Source organism: Bos indicus x Bos taurus, chromosome 29 (genome assembly GCF_003369695.1).
Source record: "Bos indicus x Bos taurus breed Angus x Brahman F1 hybrid chromosome 29, Bos_hybrid_MaternalHap_v2.0, whole genome shotgun sequence".
Classification (NCBI taxonomy): domain Eukaryota; kingdom Metazoa; phylum Chordata; class Mammalia; order Artiodactyla; family Bovidae; genus Bos; species Bos indicus x Bos taurus.
The window spans coordinates 27,396,590-27,414,860 of record NC_040104.1 but is presented as its reverse complement, the minus strand read 5'-3'; the positions used below and the strand labels follow the sequence as shown (position 1 = coordinate 27,414,860).

Here is an 18,271-nt window from a genome sequence, read left to right as displayed (position 1 = left end):
CTATTCAAGGTTTTCTGTATTTCCATACAAATTGTGAAATTATTTGTTCTAGTTCTCTAAAAAATACCGTTGGTAGCTTGATAGGGATTGCATTGAATCTATAGATTGCTTTGGGTAGTATACTCATTTTCACTATATTGATTCTTCCAATCCATGAACACGGTATATTTCTCCATCTATTTATGTCATCTTTGATTTCTTTCACCAGTGTTTTATAGTTTTCTATATATAGGTCTTTTGTTTCATTAGGTAGATATATTCCTAAGTATTTTATTCTTTTCGTTGCAATGATGAATGGAATTGTTTCCTTAATTTCTCTTTCTGTTTTCTCATTGTTAGTATATAGGAATGCAAGGGATTTCTGTGTGTTGATCAATGGAACAAAATAGAAAGCCCAGAGATAAATCCGTGTACCTATGGAGCCCTGGGATTTCTTTGGAAGGAATGATGCTAAAGCTGAAACTCCAGTACTTTGGCTACCTCATGTGAAGAGTTGACTCATTGGAAAAGACTCTGATGCTGGGAGGGATTGAGGGCAGGAGGAGAAGGGGATGACAGAGGATGAGATGGCTGGATGGCATCATTGACTCAATGGACATGAGTCTGAGTGAACTACGGGAGTTGGTGATGGACAGGGAGGCCTGGTGTGCTGCGATTCATGGGGTTGCAAAGAGTCAGACACGACTGAGCGACTGAACTGACTGATGGACACCTTATCTTTGACAAAGGAGGCCAGAATATACAATGGAGAAAAGACAATCTCTTTAACAAGTGGTGCTGGGAAAACATCAGAGTTTTTAAGTGAGTTTTGAAATATCCAAAGGTACAAGTCTTATTTTGACTTTTCTTATTCAATATATCAATAAATGTAGTCTTATTATCTTTGCATTTGATAGAACATTCCTATTACAGTAAAAGTAGTCTACTAATCCATGACTGGAATTTTATTCTTATATCTGTATCTCTTCTTGCTGTTTTTGCTTTAGATGCTCAGTCTTGTCCAACTCTTTTAGCAACGCCATGGACTATAGCCCACCAGGCTCCTCTGTCCATGGGATTTCCCAGGCAAGGATACTTCAGTGGTTTGCCATCTCCTTCTCCAGGGGATCTTCCTGACCCAGGGATCAAGCCCACATCTCCTGAATTTTGCAGGCAGATTCTTTACCACTGAGCCACCAAGGAAGGCCCTATATTGACTGAGGGGCAAATAATTAGTAACTTGCACCAGCTATGATGCCAGATAGTCAAAAGTAAACAAGAACAATATGTCCAAAAGAAGCACATACTATGTGCTGGAAATATAGGGATAATAAGTATGTAATTCACTACTGTGCTCAATCAAGGAGGAAGATTTTCTACTTCAGCTATGTGTCCCATGACTTTGTTCATTGAAAAGTTACCAGGTATCTCAATATTTGAAATGATCTGTATTTCATTAATCTTAGTAAGAAAATATTTTTCCAGAGAACTAGTCTAAAATTTATAACATTTACATCTTTTAAATTGTTTTCTCACGTTTAATTATATGGAACTAAATTTAAACCATTAAATTAATAGACTATTACATCTAACTTTCAATTTACTTGATTTCAAACATATTTCCTGTAATCTCCCTTCCATGCCAATACCAAAGAATATTAAAAAAAAAAAAAAAAAATCTCAGCAAGGTAATGGAAATCACATGTGATACTTGTTATTTCACTTCTTCCCTTTATTTCTTACCTTTTTGGAAGGTTTTTGGCATAAAAATGAATGCTTACCCATTATTGTCAAGTACCTGTCTTATTGCTGCATGCTTTGATCATAAATCACAAGTCTCCTCCCTTAAAGCTGCCTGAGTATTCAATGATAACATCTTGTCAAACAACCTAAACACAGGGAGTTTTAGCTGGGGATAAATGAATGTCAGGGACCAATAAATCAAGCAGCTTGACCATTGCAAAAATCAAACGATCCAGGGAAGAGAAAACCACCCACCCCCAACCTCAATTTTAGACACTTCTCCCACTTCAAAATTCATGAAAGAACAAGAGCAAATTGGGGATCTCTTACAGAACAGAAAGTGATTTAGAATCACACACAAATTCCAAGGTCAAAAACTTCCCCAGTGTCAAAGACCCAATGCTTTCAAATTTACCAATGAAAACTCTCCTAGAAAAAAGTATGGAGCCTAACACAAACTACACAGTTATGTCAGGGAACCCCCAGCTCCCCCCTCCCTCCACCAGTAATGACTGAGTTATACCACATTTTAAAGTTCTAGATAATTATTTTCAATGTTGAATCCTCAGAACTTTTAATATCCCATGAGATATGACTTTCTCACTTTCTAACCAGAAAAAAAGAAAGAGGTAACATTTTTTTTCTGTTTGATGTACTGTCTTTATTTCCAGCATCATCTTGGCATCTGTTGCCTGTGGTACAGCCTTTGTCAAAGGACTGTTGTTACAGCATAGAACTGGGAAAGTCAATTTTGGGGTTCCTTCTCTGGAATTTGTCAAGGGCCGTCACTGTAGGATGTGAAATACCCAATATTTATCTAAACTCTTCTAAGACTTTGAAGAAGAACTGATTTGGTAAACTTAGAACATTGTTGATGGAGAATGCACATTTGAGTTTTCTCCTTTGAAGATATTGCCACACTAACCATGAACTTCCGAGCAAAGAGGTCGTTTATCGGTCATCTCTTTGGTCATATTTCCTAACACTCATGATAGACAATAACTGTATATTGGACATACAAATAAATAAATGGAAGAGTGAGTGAATGAATGAAAGACTAAATCAATGTATCACCAAAGCGCATACATCTTCTTTAATTTTAAGATCACTAATTTTTGATCAAATGCAGATTTTCAATAGGACTACTAACTTCTAAAATGTTAGTGCCTGAGGAAATGACAAACCAAGAAAAATTAAAGAGAAAAAAATGACCCAATGTACTTGGAAAGCCAACTGAGCAGTGGCAGCAGGTACTTACTGACTTGGGACAGACTTGAATGATCTTTGGAAATAAGAATGTCAATAATGAGAAATGCCATGTCAGGTAAACAAAAGGATGTCTTCAAGCCTGTGAATTTCTCCTAGCAATTTTTCTTCCTGGAAACAAAGCATCTGAAAAGACATCCTACAGTGGCATGCATTTACTATACACCTCATTTATTACAGAGGATTATAACTGCTTGGGGGAAGAAGTATTCTTTACCAATAAAGAAATGGCAGAGATTAGATGTGGGGACCTGCTCTGTCTTGAAGAGTCAAGCGCATATTTGGTCTAACAGACTTATTTTCAGGACACGAAGGTGAATGTCAGAGTTCCAGCTGACTACGAAGGTATCTAATGGAAGCCCTTGAGTCTGGTCTAGAGGAGAAATGACCACAAGGAGAAAGCTTGTCTCTCAGCTCTCCTCATTCCCATCAGTGTTCCTCCAAAATAAATTTAGAAAAAAAATAGAGTTCTCTCTCATGCATGTCAATATGAAATCCTATTAAATACCTATGTGTAGATGTCAAGTTGTATATATAATTCAGAAGCTCATGAGAAAGATTGGAAATGGACAGAAATTATTGACAGAGATGCTATAATGTTGTAATACTGAATTGCAGACATCTAAAAAGATTATATAGATAACAGGAGAAAAGGTTCTAGGGCAGATATCAGCAGAGGAAGAAGAATAGCCAGGAACACTGGGCAGGAGGCACCGGTGACATAAAAAGAAAATCAGGAAACGTATTGTCTCAAAGGTCAAAAAAAATGATGCGTTTAAATAAGGAAGATGTAGTCAGCTCTGCTAAATGCTGCTGAGAGGTCACAAAGATAAGATTAGATTGAGAAAAATGGGGCTCATGGTTGACCTTGATAAACACACTCTCTGCTGAATGGTGAGACTGGAAGACTTAATGGGAGGGGTGGAAGAGGAGATGTGAAGGAAGTACATGCAATGGAAACAATAACCACTGACAAATCAATGAGGAGGTTTGCTGTGAAAAGCAGCAGAAAAATGGGCAGTAGATAATAAAATCTGGGACCAATGGAAGATTTCTGTTTTAAAGAAAGAGGTCTTATCCTCAATCCTATGGTCTATGGGAGGAAGTCCAAAGCCCTCATCGAGATTTTTGACACTCCTGAGAGGAGGCCATGGTGACTATGATGCATGTATGTCTGTTTAAACACACTCTGGGCATCAGGGAAAGGATAGGAAGAGTTACCTCTGCCTCTGAGGTCATGCTATCCTTCATATACACATATGTACCATTTCTGCTGTCTGCCATGTTAACTTAAATTTCTTTAGGGTGGGAAGGGGGAGGTTCACCTTTAAGCGGCAGATTTTGGTAAAGGTTAGAGGGTCACTGAGGAAGACTCACATTGCATACTACACAGCAAAACCACCACAACAAATCACCTCATGTTAAATATTCCTATCCTGAAAAATCCTTTCAGCCTTCCTTTCCCTGGGTGGTTTTCACTGGCCCCTGTCCTCTACGGCAGGCACCTCTAACCTCAGGGATCTGATGCCTGACAATCTGAGGTGGAGCTAATGTAATAATAATAGAAATAAAATGCACAATAAATGTAATGCACTTGAATCATCCCAAAACCATTCCCAATCAGTTCATGGAAAAATTGTCTTCCATAAAACTGGTCCCTGGTGCCAATCAGGCAGGGGATCACTGCTCCATAGCACCCAGCCTTTGGCTCTCTGGCGGGTTTCTCTTTTTTTCTCTCTTTTGTTCTAACTTTTATATTCTCTCTCAGACAAAACATACACACAAACAAAACAAAATATGTGTGTATACATTTTTTCCTGTAGCTCTATGTTTTTTAAGAGGGGGGATGGAGTACCCACTGATACCCATACCCTTGCCTTTGACTCCGAACAACACAGCTCTTTCTAAAAGTAACTCTGGGGCTAGTTCTTCCATCTTCATCCATACATACATACTGCTGAGCAGAGCACCTGTCAATCAGTTCAGTTCAGTTCAGTCGCTCAGTCGTGTCCGACTCTTTGTGACCCCATGAATCGCAGCACGCCAGGCCTCCCTGTCCATCACCAACTCCTAGAGTTCACTGAGATTCACATCCATCGAGTCAGTGATGCCATCCAGCCATCTCATCCTCTGTTGTCCCCTTCTCCTCCTGCCCCCAATCCCTCCCAGCATCAGAGTCTTTTCCAATGAGTCAACTCTTCACATGAGGTGGCCAAAGTACTGGAGTTTCAGCTTTAGCATCAGTCCTTCCAAAGAAATCCCAGGGCTGATCTTCAGAATGGACTGGTTGGATCTCCTTGCAGTCCAAGGGACTCTCAAGAGTCTTCTCCAACACCACAGTTCAAAAGCATCAATTCTTTGGCGCTCAGCCTTCTTCACAATCCAACTCTCACATCCATACATGACCACAGGAAAAACCATAGCCTTGACTAGACGGACCTTTGTTGGCAAAGTAATGTCTCTGCTTTTGAATATGCTATCTAGGTTGGTCACAACTTTCCTCCCAAGAAGTAAGCGTCTTTTAATTTCATGGCTGCAGTCACCATCTGCAGTGATTTTGGAGCCCCCTAAAATAAAGTCTGACACTGTTTCCACTGTTTCCCCATCTATTTGCCATGAAGTGATGGGACCAGATGCCATGTTCTTCATTTTCTGAATGTTGAGCTTTAAGCCAACTTTTTCACTCTCCACTTTCACTTTCATCAAGAGGCTTTTGAGTTCCTCTTCACTTTCTGCCATAAGGGTGGTGTCATCTGCATATCTGAGGTTATTGATATTTCTCCCAGCAATCTTGATTTCAGCTTGTGTTTCTTCCAGTCCAGCGTTTCTCATGATGTACTGGTTCCAAATAGGAAAAGGAGTACGTCAAGGCTGTATATTGTCACCCTGTCTTTAATAGGCCTTCAATAAGTACCAGCTCTTGCCTTCCTCCTTCCATGACAAAGTAAGAGCAGAGGTGTTATGGATTCTCATATAATTTCCACCCAGCAGTGCCTTAATTAGGTCTGGGCTGCATGATAAGGTGCAGTGTGTTGGGAGGCGATTCGCTGCCTCTGCCTAATGTCAGAACTACCGTAAGTTAGGACCAGGGATAGACTAATGAGAACAGAGTAGTAGTCATCTAGAACATCACAGATTTCTCAATTGTTTGTTGACAGGTCCACAGGAGTTTTGTCCTCTTAAAATGTTTATGCCTCAGCATAGTATTTATGAAATCTCTTTTTCTCCAGGGATTTTCTTGTAAGAAAATCATGTAAAAGACAGATAATTAGACATGACCAACTGTGAGAGTCAGAAACCACATCAATCTGAAATCACTAGTCCTTTTAGCCAAAGAACAGTAACTTTAAAATATTATTAATACAACAAACAAGAGTAAAAGTATTTGGAGATACAAACATACTTCTCAAACTTTTGTAACTTTTTGTACTTTTGGAAGGGTCATTCAAAACACAAAATATTTAGAAATGAGTACCATTCCATTGTGAGTGAAGAAATCATTGTTTATATACCAAAGTCATTAGGACCAAGAGAAAGATACAAGAGTCAGAGAAATACACACCATGACTGAAATCTTATATTCAAGGAGTCCTTTTTTTACAGGTTACAGATCAGGCATTTAAACACATTTCACCCAAAAGAAGACACAATCAGAACCTTCTCACATCCTAGCCAACTGACTGCTCATGTCTCCATATTCATGACTTAAATGCTAATGGAACCTCAAACCAAATGCCCACAAGCTAGCACTGCTCACACATAGACACCAACCACAATGCCTGGCATTCCAGTTTAGGGCTGACAGCCCAGTGTGATGAAGGGAGAAGAGAGGAGAAACTAACAATATGTCAGTGAAAAGTCTTGAGTGACCCACCATAGACCCAATCCCGCCCACTAGGCACTCTTGCATACTTTAAGCTCTTGTCCTTCCCAGTGAAAACAAAGTACATTTTCTCAGATACAAAAACATTTCACCTTGATGAAAGGAGAATAGTTTGATACTTTTCTCTTTTTGGAAAAGGAATCTCTAAGTCCTTCAGTGTTACCATTGGCAACTGAGACTTCAAATTCAAACCATATACGAATGTATGCATGCACACATACAGAGACAGACATAACAAGAGTGGAAATAAATTATGCAGACTTAAATTATCATTTTTTTTCAAAAAATCTTGATGGTAAGATAATTAAAGAGAAGAATTAGTTTGGTAACAATAGTATTAGTGTACTTGGAGCTAAGTGAAACAACACAGATATGATGCAGAGAAGGATTGAATCAGAAAAGCAACACTGCTTCTTAGCACTCACCTGTACAAGAGAAGTCATCCACACGAATGTACCCTGGGACACAGTCACAGCGATATAATCCGGGCAGGTTGACACATACAGTGTTGGCATGACAGTAATGCATCTTAGCTGCACACTCATCAATATCTGAAGAAGAAGAAAAAAAAAAAGAAGCAATAACACAGTTAGATGAATGACTGAACTAGAATGTGATCATCTGACAATGAAATTAGAAAAGATGAATGCCCATGGAAGGTAAGAGAAAAAGCAAGATGCATTAGCACAAAAGCTTAAGCGCAAATTTCAGCTGGTGTAGCAGATTCCGTCTAAAGCTGAAAATCTTTCTAGAAAGATGCATGGTGGGACACAACAGTGAAGAACTCAAGAAGCTTGAAGACTGAATCTATTATTACTCTTTCACCAAAAAGGATGCTTCAATGTCCCAAATCAAGGAGTTCTGTGTCCAGGCATTGACACCAATGAATATTCATTAGTTGTCCACTGTACACAGTGTGGCTTTCATCACAGAGATCAAGAGAATTCAGCCTCTCTCTGCTTGTTTTTCTTACTAATACTTGCTTTAATCCATCTGGTACAAAATGATTGTGGAGCCACTTTCTCCCATGTTGTACTATGAATATAGATAGCAACTGCTGTCTAATGAAAATGAATGTCTTTCATCGCTTGACCTGGAGATACATCCCATGTCACAGAATAATGGAATGATTCAACAAAAAAGATCTTTTTCTCTTTGGAATGGAGATCAGAGCATCACCTTCTGTCTTATAAAAAGTTCATGATAAGAATTAAGATAACCTACAACCATAAGCATAGAGTTTAGTCTTTTCTAGAGTTTATGTTTTAAAAAATGGGTTTACATTTATTTTACTCAGACTGCCGTGTGATGGCCTGGGAGACGGAAGAATAAAAACATTGTGGGAATCCAAAATAGCCAATACGAGCTCTAGCTCCAGTCTGGTTAACTACTAGCAGGTGACCCTCATCATCCAGATTACTTCTGAACCTACTGCTCTATATCTTTCAATGTGCCATCTAATTTACCCACATACAATTCCGTGAGTGAAGTACAGCACTACCATCATTCTAAAGTCTAGACTGAGGCTTAGAGAAGTTAAATGTTTGGCACTAAGTCATCCTGTAAGAACACACTATATCCACAATTTGAAATCAAACGTCTGACTCTTATTTACTATGATTTACCTCATGAAAGCACTCTGAAAATGATCACTAGTCAAATGTAGCATTACGACTAAGATAATCACTGAAATCCTAGTAATCTTCATGCACAGAAACTGCATTTCTGTGCACTGAAAACTCATTTATTTACTGTAAAAATAAATGTAGATGGATTTATTTCCTAAATAAAACACCCCAAAATAATATCAGATTCTTTTCAGTACTAAAGATCTGTTATCCTATACTTGAAAGTTAACTGAGGCTCTGAAAGAAGACATAGTCAGCAAGACTTCCATAAATTTAAGAAACAAACATCAAAACTTAGTGAAAGAATTCAGGCAATCAATAATTCTACGTGCACAGTATCATGAGCTTTCAAAACAAATAGCCAACAGGAATATAAAAATTGTATAATATATGAGTACATCAAGCTTGGGTGTGGAAGGGACTCTCCCCAAAATTTGGGATAGGATAGTAACTGCATGAAATCATTAGAGGTGCTTCAGATCTTTCTGGCACTCAAGGCAATAGAATTCTTAAATAAGTCGGTTCCTTACATCATTAAAGCATTTTGCTTTACAGAAGAATGAATATCATAAAAGTCAAGAGGAAAAGTGTTTCAAGAAAGGAATAATGGTTAGGTTTGTCACCTGATGCTGAAAAAGTTGAATAAGATAGAGACAGAATTAACGTTTTGATTTGGCAAGAAGTTCATTGTTGCCCTTGAGCTGTTAAGAGAAGTTTGGGGAAAGTGGAGTCAATTAAAGAAAGAAGGAAAGATGAAGGAGACAGAAAAACAAGGGAAACTTTTTGAGATATTTTGCCATCAAGAGAAGAAAAACTGTAGTAGCTCTAGGGAGACTCCATATTTAAAGACAGTCTTATTTAAAGACCGTTCTGGAAAAGATCACAGAATGTTTACACACAGTTGGACATGATTCAACACTAGTGAAGAAAACTGACATTATAGAAGAGACAGCAGGGATTTCCCTGATGGTCCACTGGTTAAGACTTTGTCTTCCAATGCAGGGGGTGTAGGTTCAATCCCTGGTCAGGGAGGTAAGACCCCACATGCCTCAGAGCCAAAAAAATCAAAACATAAACAGACATAATATTGCAACAGACTCATTAAAGACAAAAAGAATGAGAGCAGATTTCTGCAGGAGTAAAGTCTTGGAGGAGACAAGAGGAGTTGAGTTCCAGTCCACAGATGGAGCAAGTCATTTTTACAACAAAAATGAAACTAACAGATAAGGGACGAAAGTTGGTATATTTGGTGGTGGAAAGAAGAAGTAATGTTCCTTTGCTTGTTTTTTAATTTTCTCAGTGAAATGAGAGAGTAACATCTGAGAATTAGGAGAAGAAGGTGGTACTAGATGTTTAAAGAGGGGGGGAAAGGTACGAAGTCATCATTTGGGGAAAGTGAAGTCGCTCAGTTGTGTCAGACTCTGTGACCCCATGGACAGTAGCCTACCAGGCTCCTTCGTCCATGACATTTTCCAGGCAAGAATACTGGAGTGGGTTGCCATTTCCTTCTCCAGGAGATCTTCCCGACCCAGGGATTGAACCCAGGTCTCCCGCATTGTAGGCAGACACTTTACCATCTGAGCCACCAGGGAAGTGGAAAGAAGGAAACCATTTACTAGAGAGTATAGTAGGTGGCTACAGAGGTACATGTGACCTGTGACCATAAATGCTAAGTGAGAGCAGTCAGTGTGGCCATGTGCTTCACTCCAGATGCACCCAGATACCTGGGGAAGGGGCAGGGTAGTGGGAAAGAGGTGTACCCAAAGATGAGTTTTTGAACAAACAGGATAGATTAAAATGAGAAACAAGGGAACTGATGTTGCAAGAAAAGAGCTGATGATCCTGAGATGCCAAGGAATCGCAGTTATTAAGGAAAGAAGTGAGGACAAGAGGGAATTGAAATGCACTGCCCAGCTCAAAGCTAAAGAACTTGTTCCCCCAGCCGCTGGAAGTACTGCCTGCTTCAAATTTTCAACTGTTAGCTTTTGAGGAAAACTGTCCTTGACTTATGTGAGCTGCCTCACCCTTAGTCACACCCCCACCCTGAGGACAACCTTCACTGAAGGATGGTTCTCCTTAACAGTAACTTAAGATAATTGTGAAAGATTATACCAGGTTCAGAGCACTCAATGAGATTCAGCTAACCCCTCCCTCTGCGCAATTCTGTATCTTTCCCTTCCTCCATAGGCATTGCATCCCTATTAAGCTTCCTGCATGTCAGTCTCCATCTCAGAGTTTGCTTCCCAGGGAACCCTAACTTCAGCAGGACTCCTGAGGGAGGCAGAAATGATTCCAGTGTGAGTACTACAGTGTGTGAGCTGGAAAGGCAGAAGATGGAGTTATAGAGTGATGTGCTTGACACTAAGATGTCAAAGGTGATTTAGTTGTTGCTGATTACAGGATCTTTTATTTGACCATGTGAGAGTGGAAGAATAGATCATTGTAAGTGAGAGGTTGAGAGACCAAGAAAAGCCAGATATAAGAGGGGGCTGGTCTGCATTAGCACATCTCATCCAGTATATTACCAGATTTCCTCCTACTGAGCAAATAATTCAACTGTACTTTCCCATCCTCTTCCAAGCATGAATCTGAGAAGCCTACCACCTTGAGGTAGAAAGATTAAGGGCCAGCATCAGATTTATCACATTTCCTTCTTCCTGTCTTGGAAATTATAGAAGCACAGAAATGGAAGCTCTTTCAGCCTGCGTCCCTGAGGAGCAGGTCACCAGATTAGCGTGATGGACATGTTGCATGACCTAGAAATATGCTTTTGTTAATTTAAGCCATTGAGTCTACCCTGACCAGCACAGAGAATGACCATGAGAAGCACTGCAATGGAGATCATTAAATTTGATCTTGAAAGATGAACAGAAATTCAGCTTTGAGAATGGAGATGAGGAAACAGAAGGAAAACTGCAGAGCCTAAACTTTTTGTCTTTACAGAGTTATAAAGAGAGAGGACCATTTAGTCTGAACATTCAAAGAACACTAATTAGCCCTCTACTATGCTTTTAAATGCAGAGTGATGAATAAAACACCATCACAGACCTCACAGCCTGGCAAGACGCTGAGCGGAACTTACATGTTCTACCAATAATGTGAGATCATTTAACGGGGATTTGACCTAGTCTGAGAAGTTGAATGATGGACTCTCTATAGAAGTGCCTGTTCATCCAAGACCTGAAATAGCAATGAAACAGGTGAAGGGGAGAAAAATAACATACCAGATAGGGAAGAATGAAAAGAATTCAGAGAAGGGAACTTTGCCTATTTGAAGACAAACTGGAAAGATGAGCTTGGGCCACCTCTGCTGGGTTCTGGAGACCACATAAAGGAGCCTGGGCTTAAATCATGGCGGTGACAAAGTCCAATTTCTGTATTTAAACTATAGCTCGGCTGCAGTGAAGAGAATAGATTGGAGCAGGGCAAGCTGAAGGCTAAATCACACTGGTATTTTACTCACAGAGATGAAGCTACAGTGATCTCATTCTATACTGCTAGGATGCCTAGCCATTTTTTAAGATGAGGAACTAGTCAGGACTTGCCTTAGAGGCAATGCAGTCTTCAGCCTATGGGCCACAGCTGCCAATCAGGCCACTGATGAGAATCAACGTTTCTCTGTTATGGACCCTTGTCGGCTCCTCCCACAGAGAAATTCCTAGCTCATTTCCCTCAGGCCATTGCATAACTATTGAGAGGCAGCAGCCTCATCTGGATTTGAAGGAGTTATTCAGCCATAAAGAGTTTATTTTGACGCTAACAACCAAGCTATCACCTTGTTTCACAGGATGCCAAGCCCTGAACAGAAATATTTTCAAAAACCAGAAAGAGGATGTTAGGAAATCCCAGGGAGAATTTCCCACATAGGTTTATCCAACCCTTGCTCTATGTGAGCCACTCCCACACCACAGCCCTGCTGCTCTGCTGATGTGGCACTGAGTTCGTTTCATTTTCAATTCATACCACTGGTAATTCCAGCCTTGGCATATCTCGATTTCCTGGTGAAAGTGAAAGTGTTCACTGATCAGTCATGTCCGACTCTTTGTGACCCCGTGGACTGTAGCCTGCCAGGCTCCTCTGTCCATAGAATTCTCCAAGCAAGACTATTAGAGTGGGTAGCCATTCCCTTCTCCAGGAGATCTTCCTGACCCAGAGACTGAACCCAAGGAAGGCCACAAAAAGAATAAAATAAGGCAGAAAATTTGACAAATGTACCAGAAAATTAAACTGTCACTACTTTATCTTTGTTGCTTATCTTCTATCATACAAACATCAGATATAAAAATCATTTCCTGGTAAAAACGGTAGGGAGACAAAGAAAGTAAAATGTTTAGAGGCATGGGTTGGGTCTCTTGAGACAAGAGGATGGAAGAAAGAAAAGAATTGACAACTCCCCTGGTTTCAGGATGGGGACAAGGGACAAGGAGAAACACATCTGCCTAAGAAAGACTGCCTCTCCAAACTCAGGGAAAGGCACAACACTGCAGACAGTTTCAAGAGAACTCAAGAGTGCTCCACAAGCAAATCTGATTATACAGAGAATCAAAACACAATCAACGTCTTTAGAGAGCTGGGATATCTTGAGAAAATCCTGAGAATGAGCAAACAACTGAGATTTTTCAAAATAAGCCTAGGTCAAATGCTTTTTGTTCACAGACAAAAGATCCTAAAAGGTTATAAAATTACCAAATCAAGGAAAATAAACAAACAGAACTCCCCAATTAAAGAACGAACTGATACTCAGAGAGAGAAACTGAGTGAGCCCAAAGCAATGAGGGTTTTAAATATAAGCCTGAAAAGAAATCTGACCACAGCTCAGGTGGTGATGGAGTTTTGCCTAAAAAGCAGGTCCCTCTCCCAAGGAATGGTCCTTCCCACTCTGATATTTACACAGAGCCAGGAGTCAAGATGGAGAAGGCAATGGCAACCCACTCCAGTACTCTTGCCTGGAAAATCCCATGGGCGGAGGAGCCTGGTAGGCTGCAGCGTGAAGAGTTGGACATGACTGAGTGACTTCACTTTCACTTTTCACTTTCATGCATTAGAGAGGGAAATGGCAAGCCACTCCAGTGTTTTTGCCTGGAGAATCCCAGTGACGCGGGGGCCTGGTGGGCTGCCATCTATGGGGTCGCACAGAGTCGGACACGACTGAAGTGACTTAGCAGCAGTAGCAGCAGCAGGAGGCAAGAAGAAGCTATGTCTGAGACTGAACCTCAAAGGAGAAGTTGAACACACTCAAGGCCAGGCTCAACCTAAAGGTCTAGATCAGTCTAGCAAGATTTTCTAAGAACCACAGCTAAGTTAGCTACTGGAAGGTTGAATGGATCAAAATTCTAAAAATACATCATTAGGCACAGGATGATATGAAAATGAAAAGAGGCTAATAGTCCCTAACCTCATAAGGTAAACCTATGAACAGCCCCTGACACCTGGTTAATATTCAAAATCTGTCATTTCTACATATCAGAAACTATGTTAGGCACCCCACAGGTAGCACTGCAGCACCCCATTTATTCCATTTGACTCTTCCTATAGGAGATAGATATCTGTATGTCATGATAAGGAACTGAGGCTCAGAGATTTTGAGATCACTTGTACAAAGCATAAAATTCGTAAGCGTAAAACCCTGGGTTTGAATCCACAGTCTCACTTCACATGTGGCATCGTTCTCCCTGATCCAGTTCTAGCTCTCTGTAAATTTTCGAGCCTATAACTGTGTTCGACATGCCTGGTGCTGCCATGAAATGTATGGAAACAGGCGGATCTCCAAATTGAATGTCATTGTGCATCATGTTCATGGCATTTGTTCTGTTTGATGCTCTCTGTTAAAATAGTAAAGGTGTACTCTGCATGACTATTCCTGTGGGTCTTTTAAATTAAACCCTAACTCTTTCAAACTTTAGACTCCAGTAACCCAGGACCCCAAAACAGGTGGTAGAATTCTGCTCTGAGCTGGAACCCTTGATACAACCTTAACTCAGGATGCTTAAGACTGCTGAAGGCCCCCTCTAGGATTAGAAATAGTGACATAGGGGCCTGGATCTTCTATTAAATATTGTACGTCTCGAAACCCCACTGTGGTATATAGCAGCTCCAGTATAATGGGGCTCAAATTGTGATTTATTCTTCGAGATTGCTTGTCACCTTTGAAATATTAGCACTCATTTTCTGAGGTAATAAAAGTACCTGATTTATGTCCCTCCCCAGGAAAGTGAAGCAGTTTGTTTTTGTTTTAAAAAGGTATACTTATGGACTTTAAAATGAAATTTGATGTGACATAATGCCTCTTCACAAATCACCAGCCTCCATCTGTACAAGACTGCTCAGAACAAACAGAGCTGAATTTGGCATCATTATCATCATTAAATTAGAGCGTCAGGCTTGGGTAGCAAAGATAGAAGCAAATGCAAAGAATTTTCTAAATAAAACAGTGTGATCTTCTCAGATTTGCTGCCTAAGAATAGAAAAAGGCAACCCAGAGAGGGTTAGATGCAGTGGGTTGAGCAAGGGGGTCCACTCCCTATGAGCATTTAAAAATGAAACAGAGTGAAGAAAGAAAATCAATATTTATTGAGACTGGGTGAGTCTCATTTCATTATCCCCAGGCATCCAATGGCTTGGCATCAGAAATGACAGGGAGAGCACCTATGACATCATCCCGGGTCTCTGTGACTCCAGGAGCAAACTTGCTCCACTCTGTTGAACCACAGGCACTAAATTGGCAGCCAAGAGTCAAGCCCTCTTCTTGCTCTTTCTATTAGTTAATTCTAGCACTGGGCACTTCTCTAGACATCAGTGTTTCCATTTATGAAGTGACCAGTTGGACCAGAGAGCATCTAAAGACTTCCCCGATTCTAAAGTTATTGACACATTCAGGTGTTTCTGTCCTCACAATGCATCCTAAACCCCGTCTCCGAAACATTTTATTTTGGGCCACCCCTTTCCCTCCTGTTTCAATGAGCTTGAAAATGTTCCAGTTGCCTTTTCCAAGACACAAGTCCTGGAAAATACTAGTAAGATGACCTGAACCTTCACACGGCCCCTTGGTGCCTGTGTCAACTGAGTTGGCATGTCCCCAGAAAATGAAGAACAGCCATCTCTAGTTACAGATATTCCAACAAAAGCACAGCTCTGGAAAAGCCCTCCGGGAACTAGTAAGATTACTTGCAGAGCAGTTCTACCAGACTTTAATCTCCTGACTTTTCAGAAATCATGACTTATGAAAACATGGTAGCACTGGCATTGATATGAGATCTATCAATATGCTCCCATCTGTGTCATACTGAATATTTTTTTCAAATGAGGGCCTACATGATCTCTGATTTGAACTTATAAAACTCCAGTGAAGCAGACAAGATATGAATTATTATGACCTTTTTCAGATGAGAAAATAAAGTCCTTGAAAAGAATTCTGACTTGCCCAAGGGTACACAGATAATCACTGAGCTGGTAACAGAATCAAGGCCTTCTAACTCTGGAATTAGTGTTTTATCCAGTGTTCCATGTAATTCTCTATAATTATTGTTTTCTTCCTAAAGCAAGAGTAGAGAAATGCCTGTAGAATATAGAAATATGAACCAAATGAAGAAGAAGCCAGGTAGAAGATATATGTAAAGTGTAAAATATGTACATTATGTACACATGTAAAATATATGTAATATGTAAAATATGTCCCATCCAAAAAAAATAAGGTATATATTATATATCTTAAAATATTAATTAATCCTCTTCTTTCTCTCTCTCTCTCTCCTATCCCGTCTCTATCAATCTCTTTCATTTGCCTACTTTCAAGAACAAAGAAATGGTTCTCTCTTACAAGGTAAAAAACACAGCACAAGACCAGTGTTACATGAAAAATGAGACTAAACCTCAATGGCAGAAAGACAATAGAAAGAATGTGAACTGTTATCTTCACTTTACAGAGGAGAAATAAGGGCCACAGGAATGGACAGTCAATTGTCTCAGGTCATATACCAATGGTACCTGGACTGCCAGGATGTGAATTCAGGCAGCATGGCTCCAAAGTCTACTCATCACTTTATAGTATCTCCTCCAGTGACTGTGGGCTAGATCTCTGATATTTCTAGAGAACTTACATGGTTGTTGTTATTCAGTTGCTAAGTCATATTCTTGGGTCGCAAAGAGTCGGACACGACTGAGCGACTGAACTGACTGTATGACTGAAGTCACGTTCAACTCTTTGCGACCCCATGGACTGTACCATGCCTGGCTTCCCTGTCCTTCAGTATTTCCCAGAGTCTTCTCAAGCATTAATTTAACTTTTTAAAATAATGGCTCCATTTTTTTTTCAAATATTTTGAAGCAAGCAAAACACATCTGCCTATCAGATTCAACCCACAAATGCCTGTGTCTTGAAGCACATGATCACAAGTAGCTTGTGGGGGAGGTGGGGACATGACAGAGAGATGGGGGAGGAGGAGGAGAGAGTGAGAGAGGAGGTGAATGGAAGGAAGAATGGAAGGGGACAAGGAAGGAGAAAGGAGGACTAGGGAGGGGAAGTAAAGAGAATGTAGGAAGGCAAAGAAAAGAGGAAGTGAGAGGAAGGGAGGGAGGAGAAGGGAACGGAGGGGAGGGCAAGGGAAGTGAACAATAAGACAGTCTCAGGAGGTATCTAGATAACCTCTCTGAACTTAATTGTGTTCCCTGCACAAATTACTCATATGTTCATATACCAACCTCCACTGTGACAGCATTTGGAGATGGAGCCCTTGCAGAGAAAGTATGTTTAGATGAGGTCATGAAAGTGGTGCCCTCCTGATGAGATTAGTATCCCTTTAAGAAAAGATATGAAAAAGCAGGGATGGCATCACCAACTCAACGGACATGAACTTGGGTAAACTCCAGGAGATGGTGAGGGACAGGGAAGCCTGGCATGCAGCAGTCCATGGGGTCACAGAGAGTTGTACACGACTTGGCGACTGAACAACAACATGAAAAAGCATGCCCTCCTGCTCCAGCAGATGATGCCACAGGGAGAAGGCAGCCATCCACAAGTCAGAAAGAGCCCTCGGCAGAACCCAACCCTGATCTCAGACTTCCAGCCTCCGGAACTGTGAATAAATTTCCATTGTTTAAGCCATCCAGTCAATGACATTTTGTTATGACAGCCCCCATGGACTGATAATTTAATAACCCTTTAAATATCTCTGTTGCCTGGTGAGATGAATTTTTACATCATCTTCTAAGATATGTGTCAAACAAACATGCTTCCTGCCAGATCAAATATTTGCATGTTAAAAATTCAAATACCCTTTTGGTCATCCCATGCACGGTAATGAACTCTTCTCATACAAGGTTAAATACATCATAAGCTAGAAGTTAGATCATTGCATTTTCTGACATTTTAAAGGTGTTTTCCATATATACCTATGTCAGATATTTGCAAATTCATGCTAAGATGTTTTTTTCCCCTGCTGGGTTCAATTTCAGAATTAAATACTGTCATAAAGTAACACATCTCTTTGTGCCACGGGGAATCACAGCATACCAATTTTTAGCTGACATCAGAAAAACACTGTAAGATACCACTCCATGACTTTTTTCCCCAGCCTGCTATTTCTGACCTTCAAGAGGGTCTATAAAGTGATGCTGAGCATCTACAAGGAAAGAAGCACCCTGAAAGAAAGGTGATGAATTCAGTTTCAGCTGTAGGCTGTGCCCAGACTACCTGAATCTATCCATTTCTGAACCCTACACTTCAGCCAACGGTACCAACAAAACCAGGGAGTGCTTCCAAAAAGGTCTGAGGTGT

General features: G+C 40.4%; 1 protein-coding gene across 3 annotated transcripts in view; it reads right to left on the bottom strand.

The window, feature by feature from the left end:
* NELL1 (neural EGFL like 1) overlaps positions 1-18,271 on the bottom strand; it is a 1,041,756-nt gene that overhangs the window by 517,446 nt on the left and 506,039 nt on the right. For all 3 annotated transcript variants that reach the window (XM_027532215.1, XM_027532213.1, XM_027532214.1), the window contains exon 13: positions 7,297-7,422. In XM_027532215.1, coding sequence (XP_027388016.1) covers positions 7,297-7,422 — 126 coding nt within the window. The remainder of the gene's footprint in view (positions 1-7,296; positions 7,423-18,271) is intronic.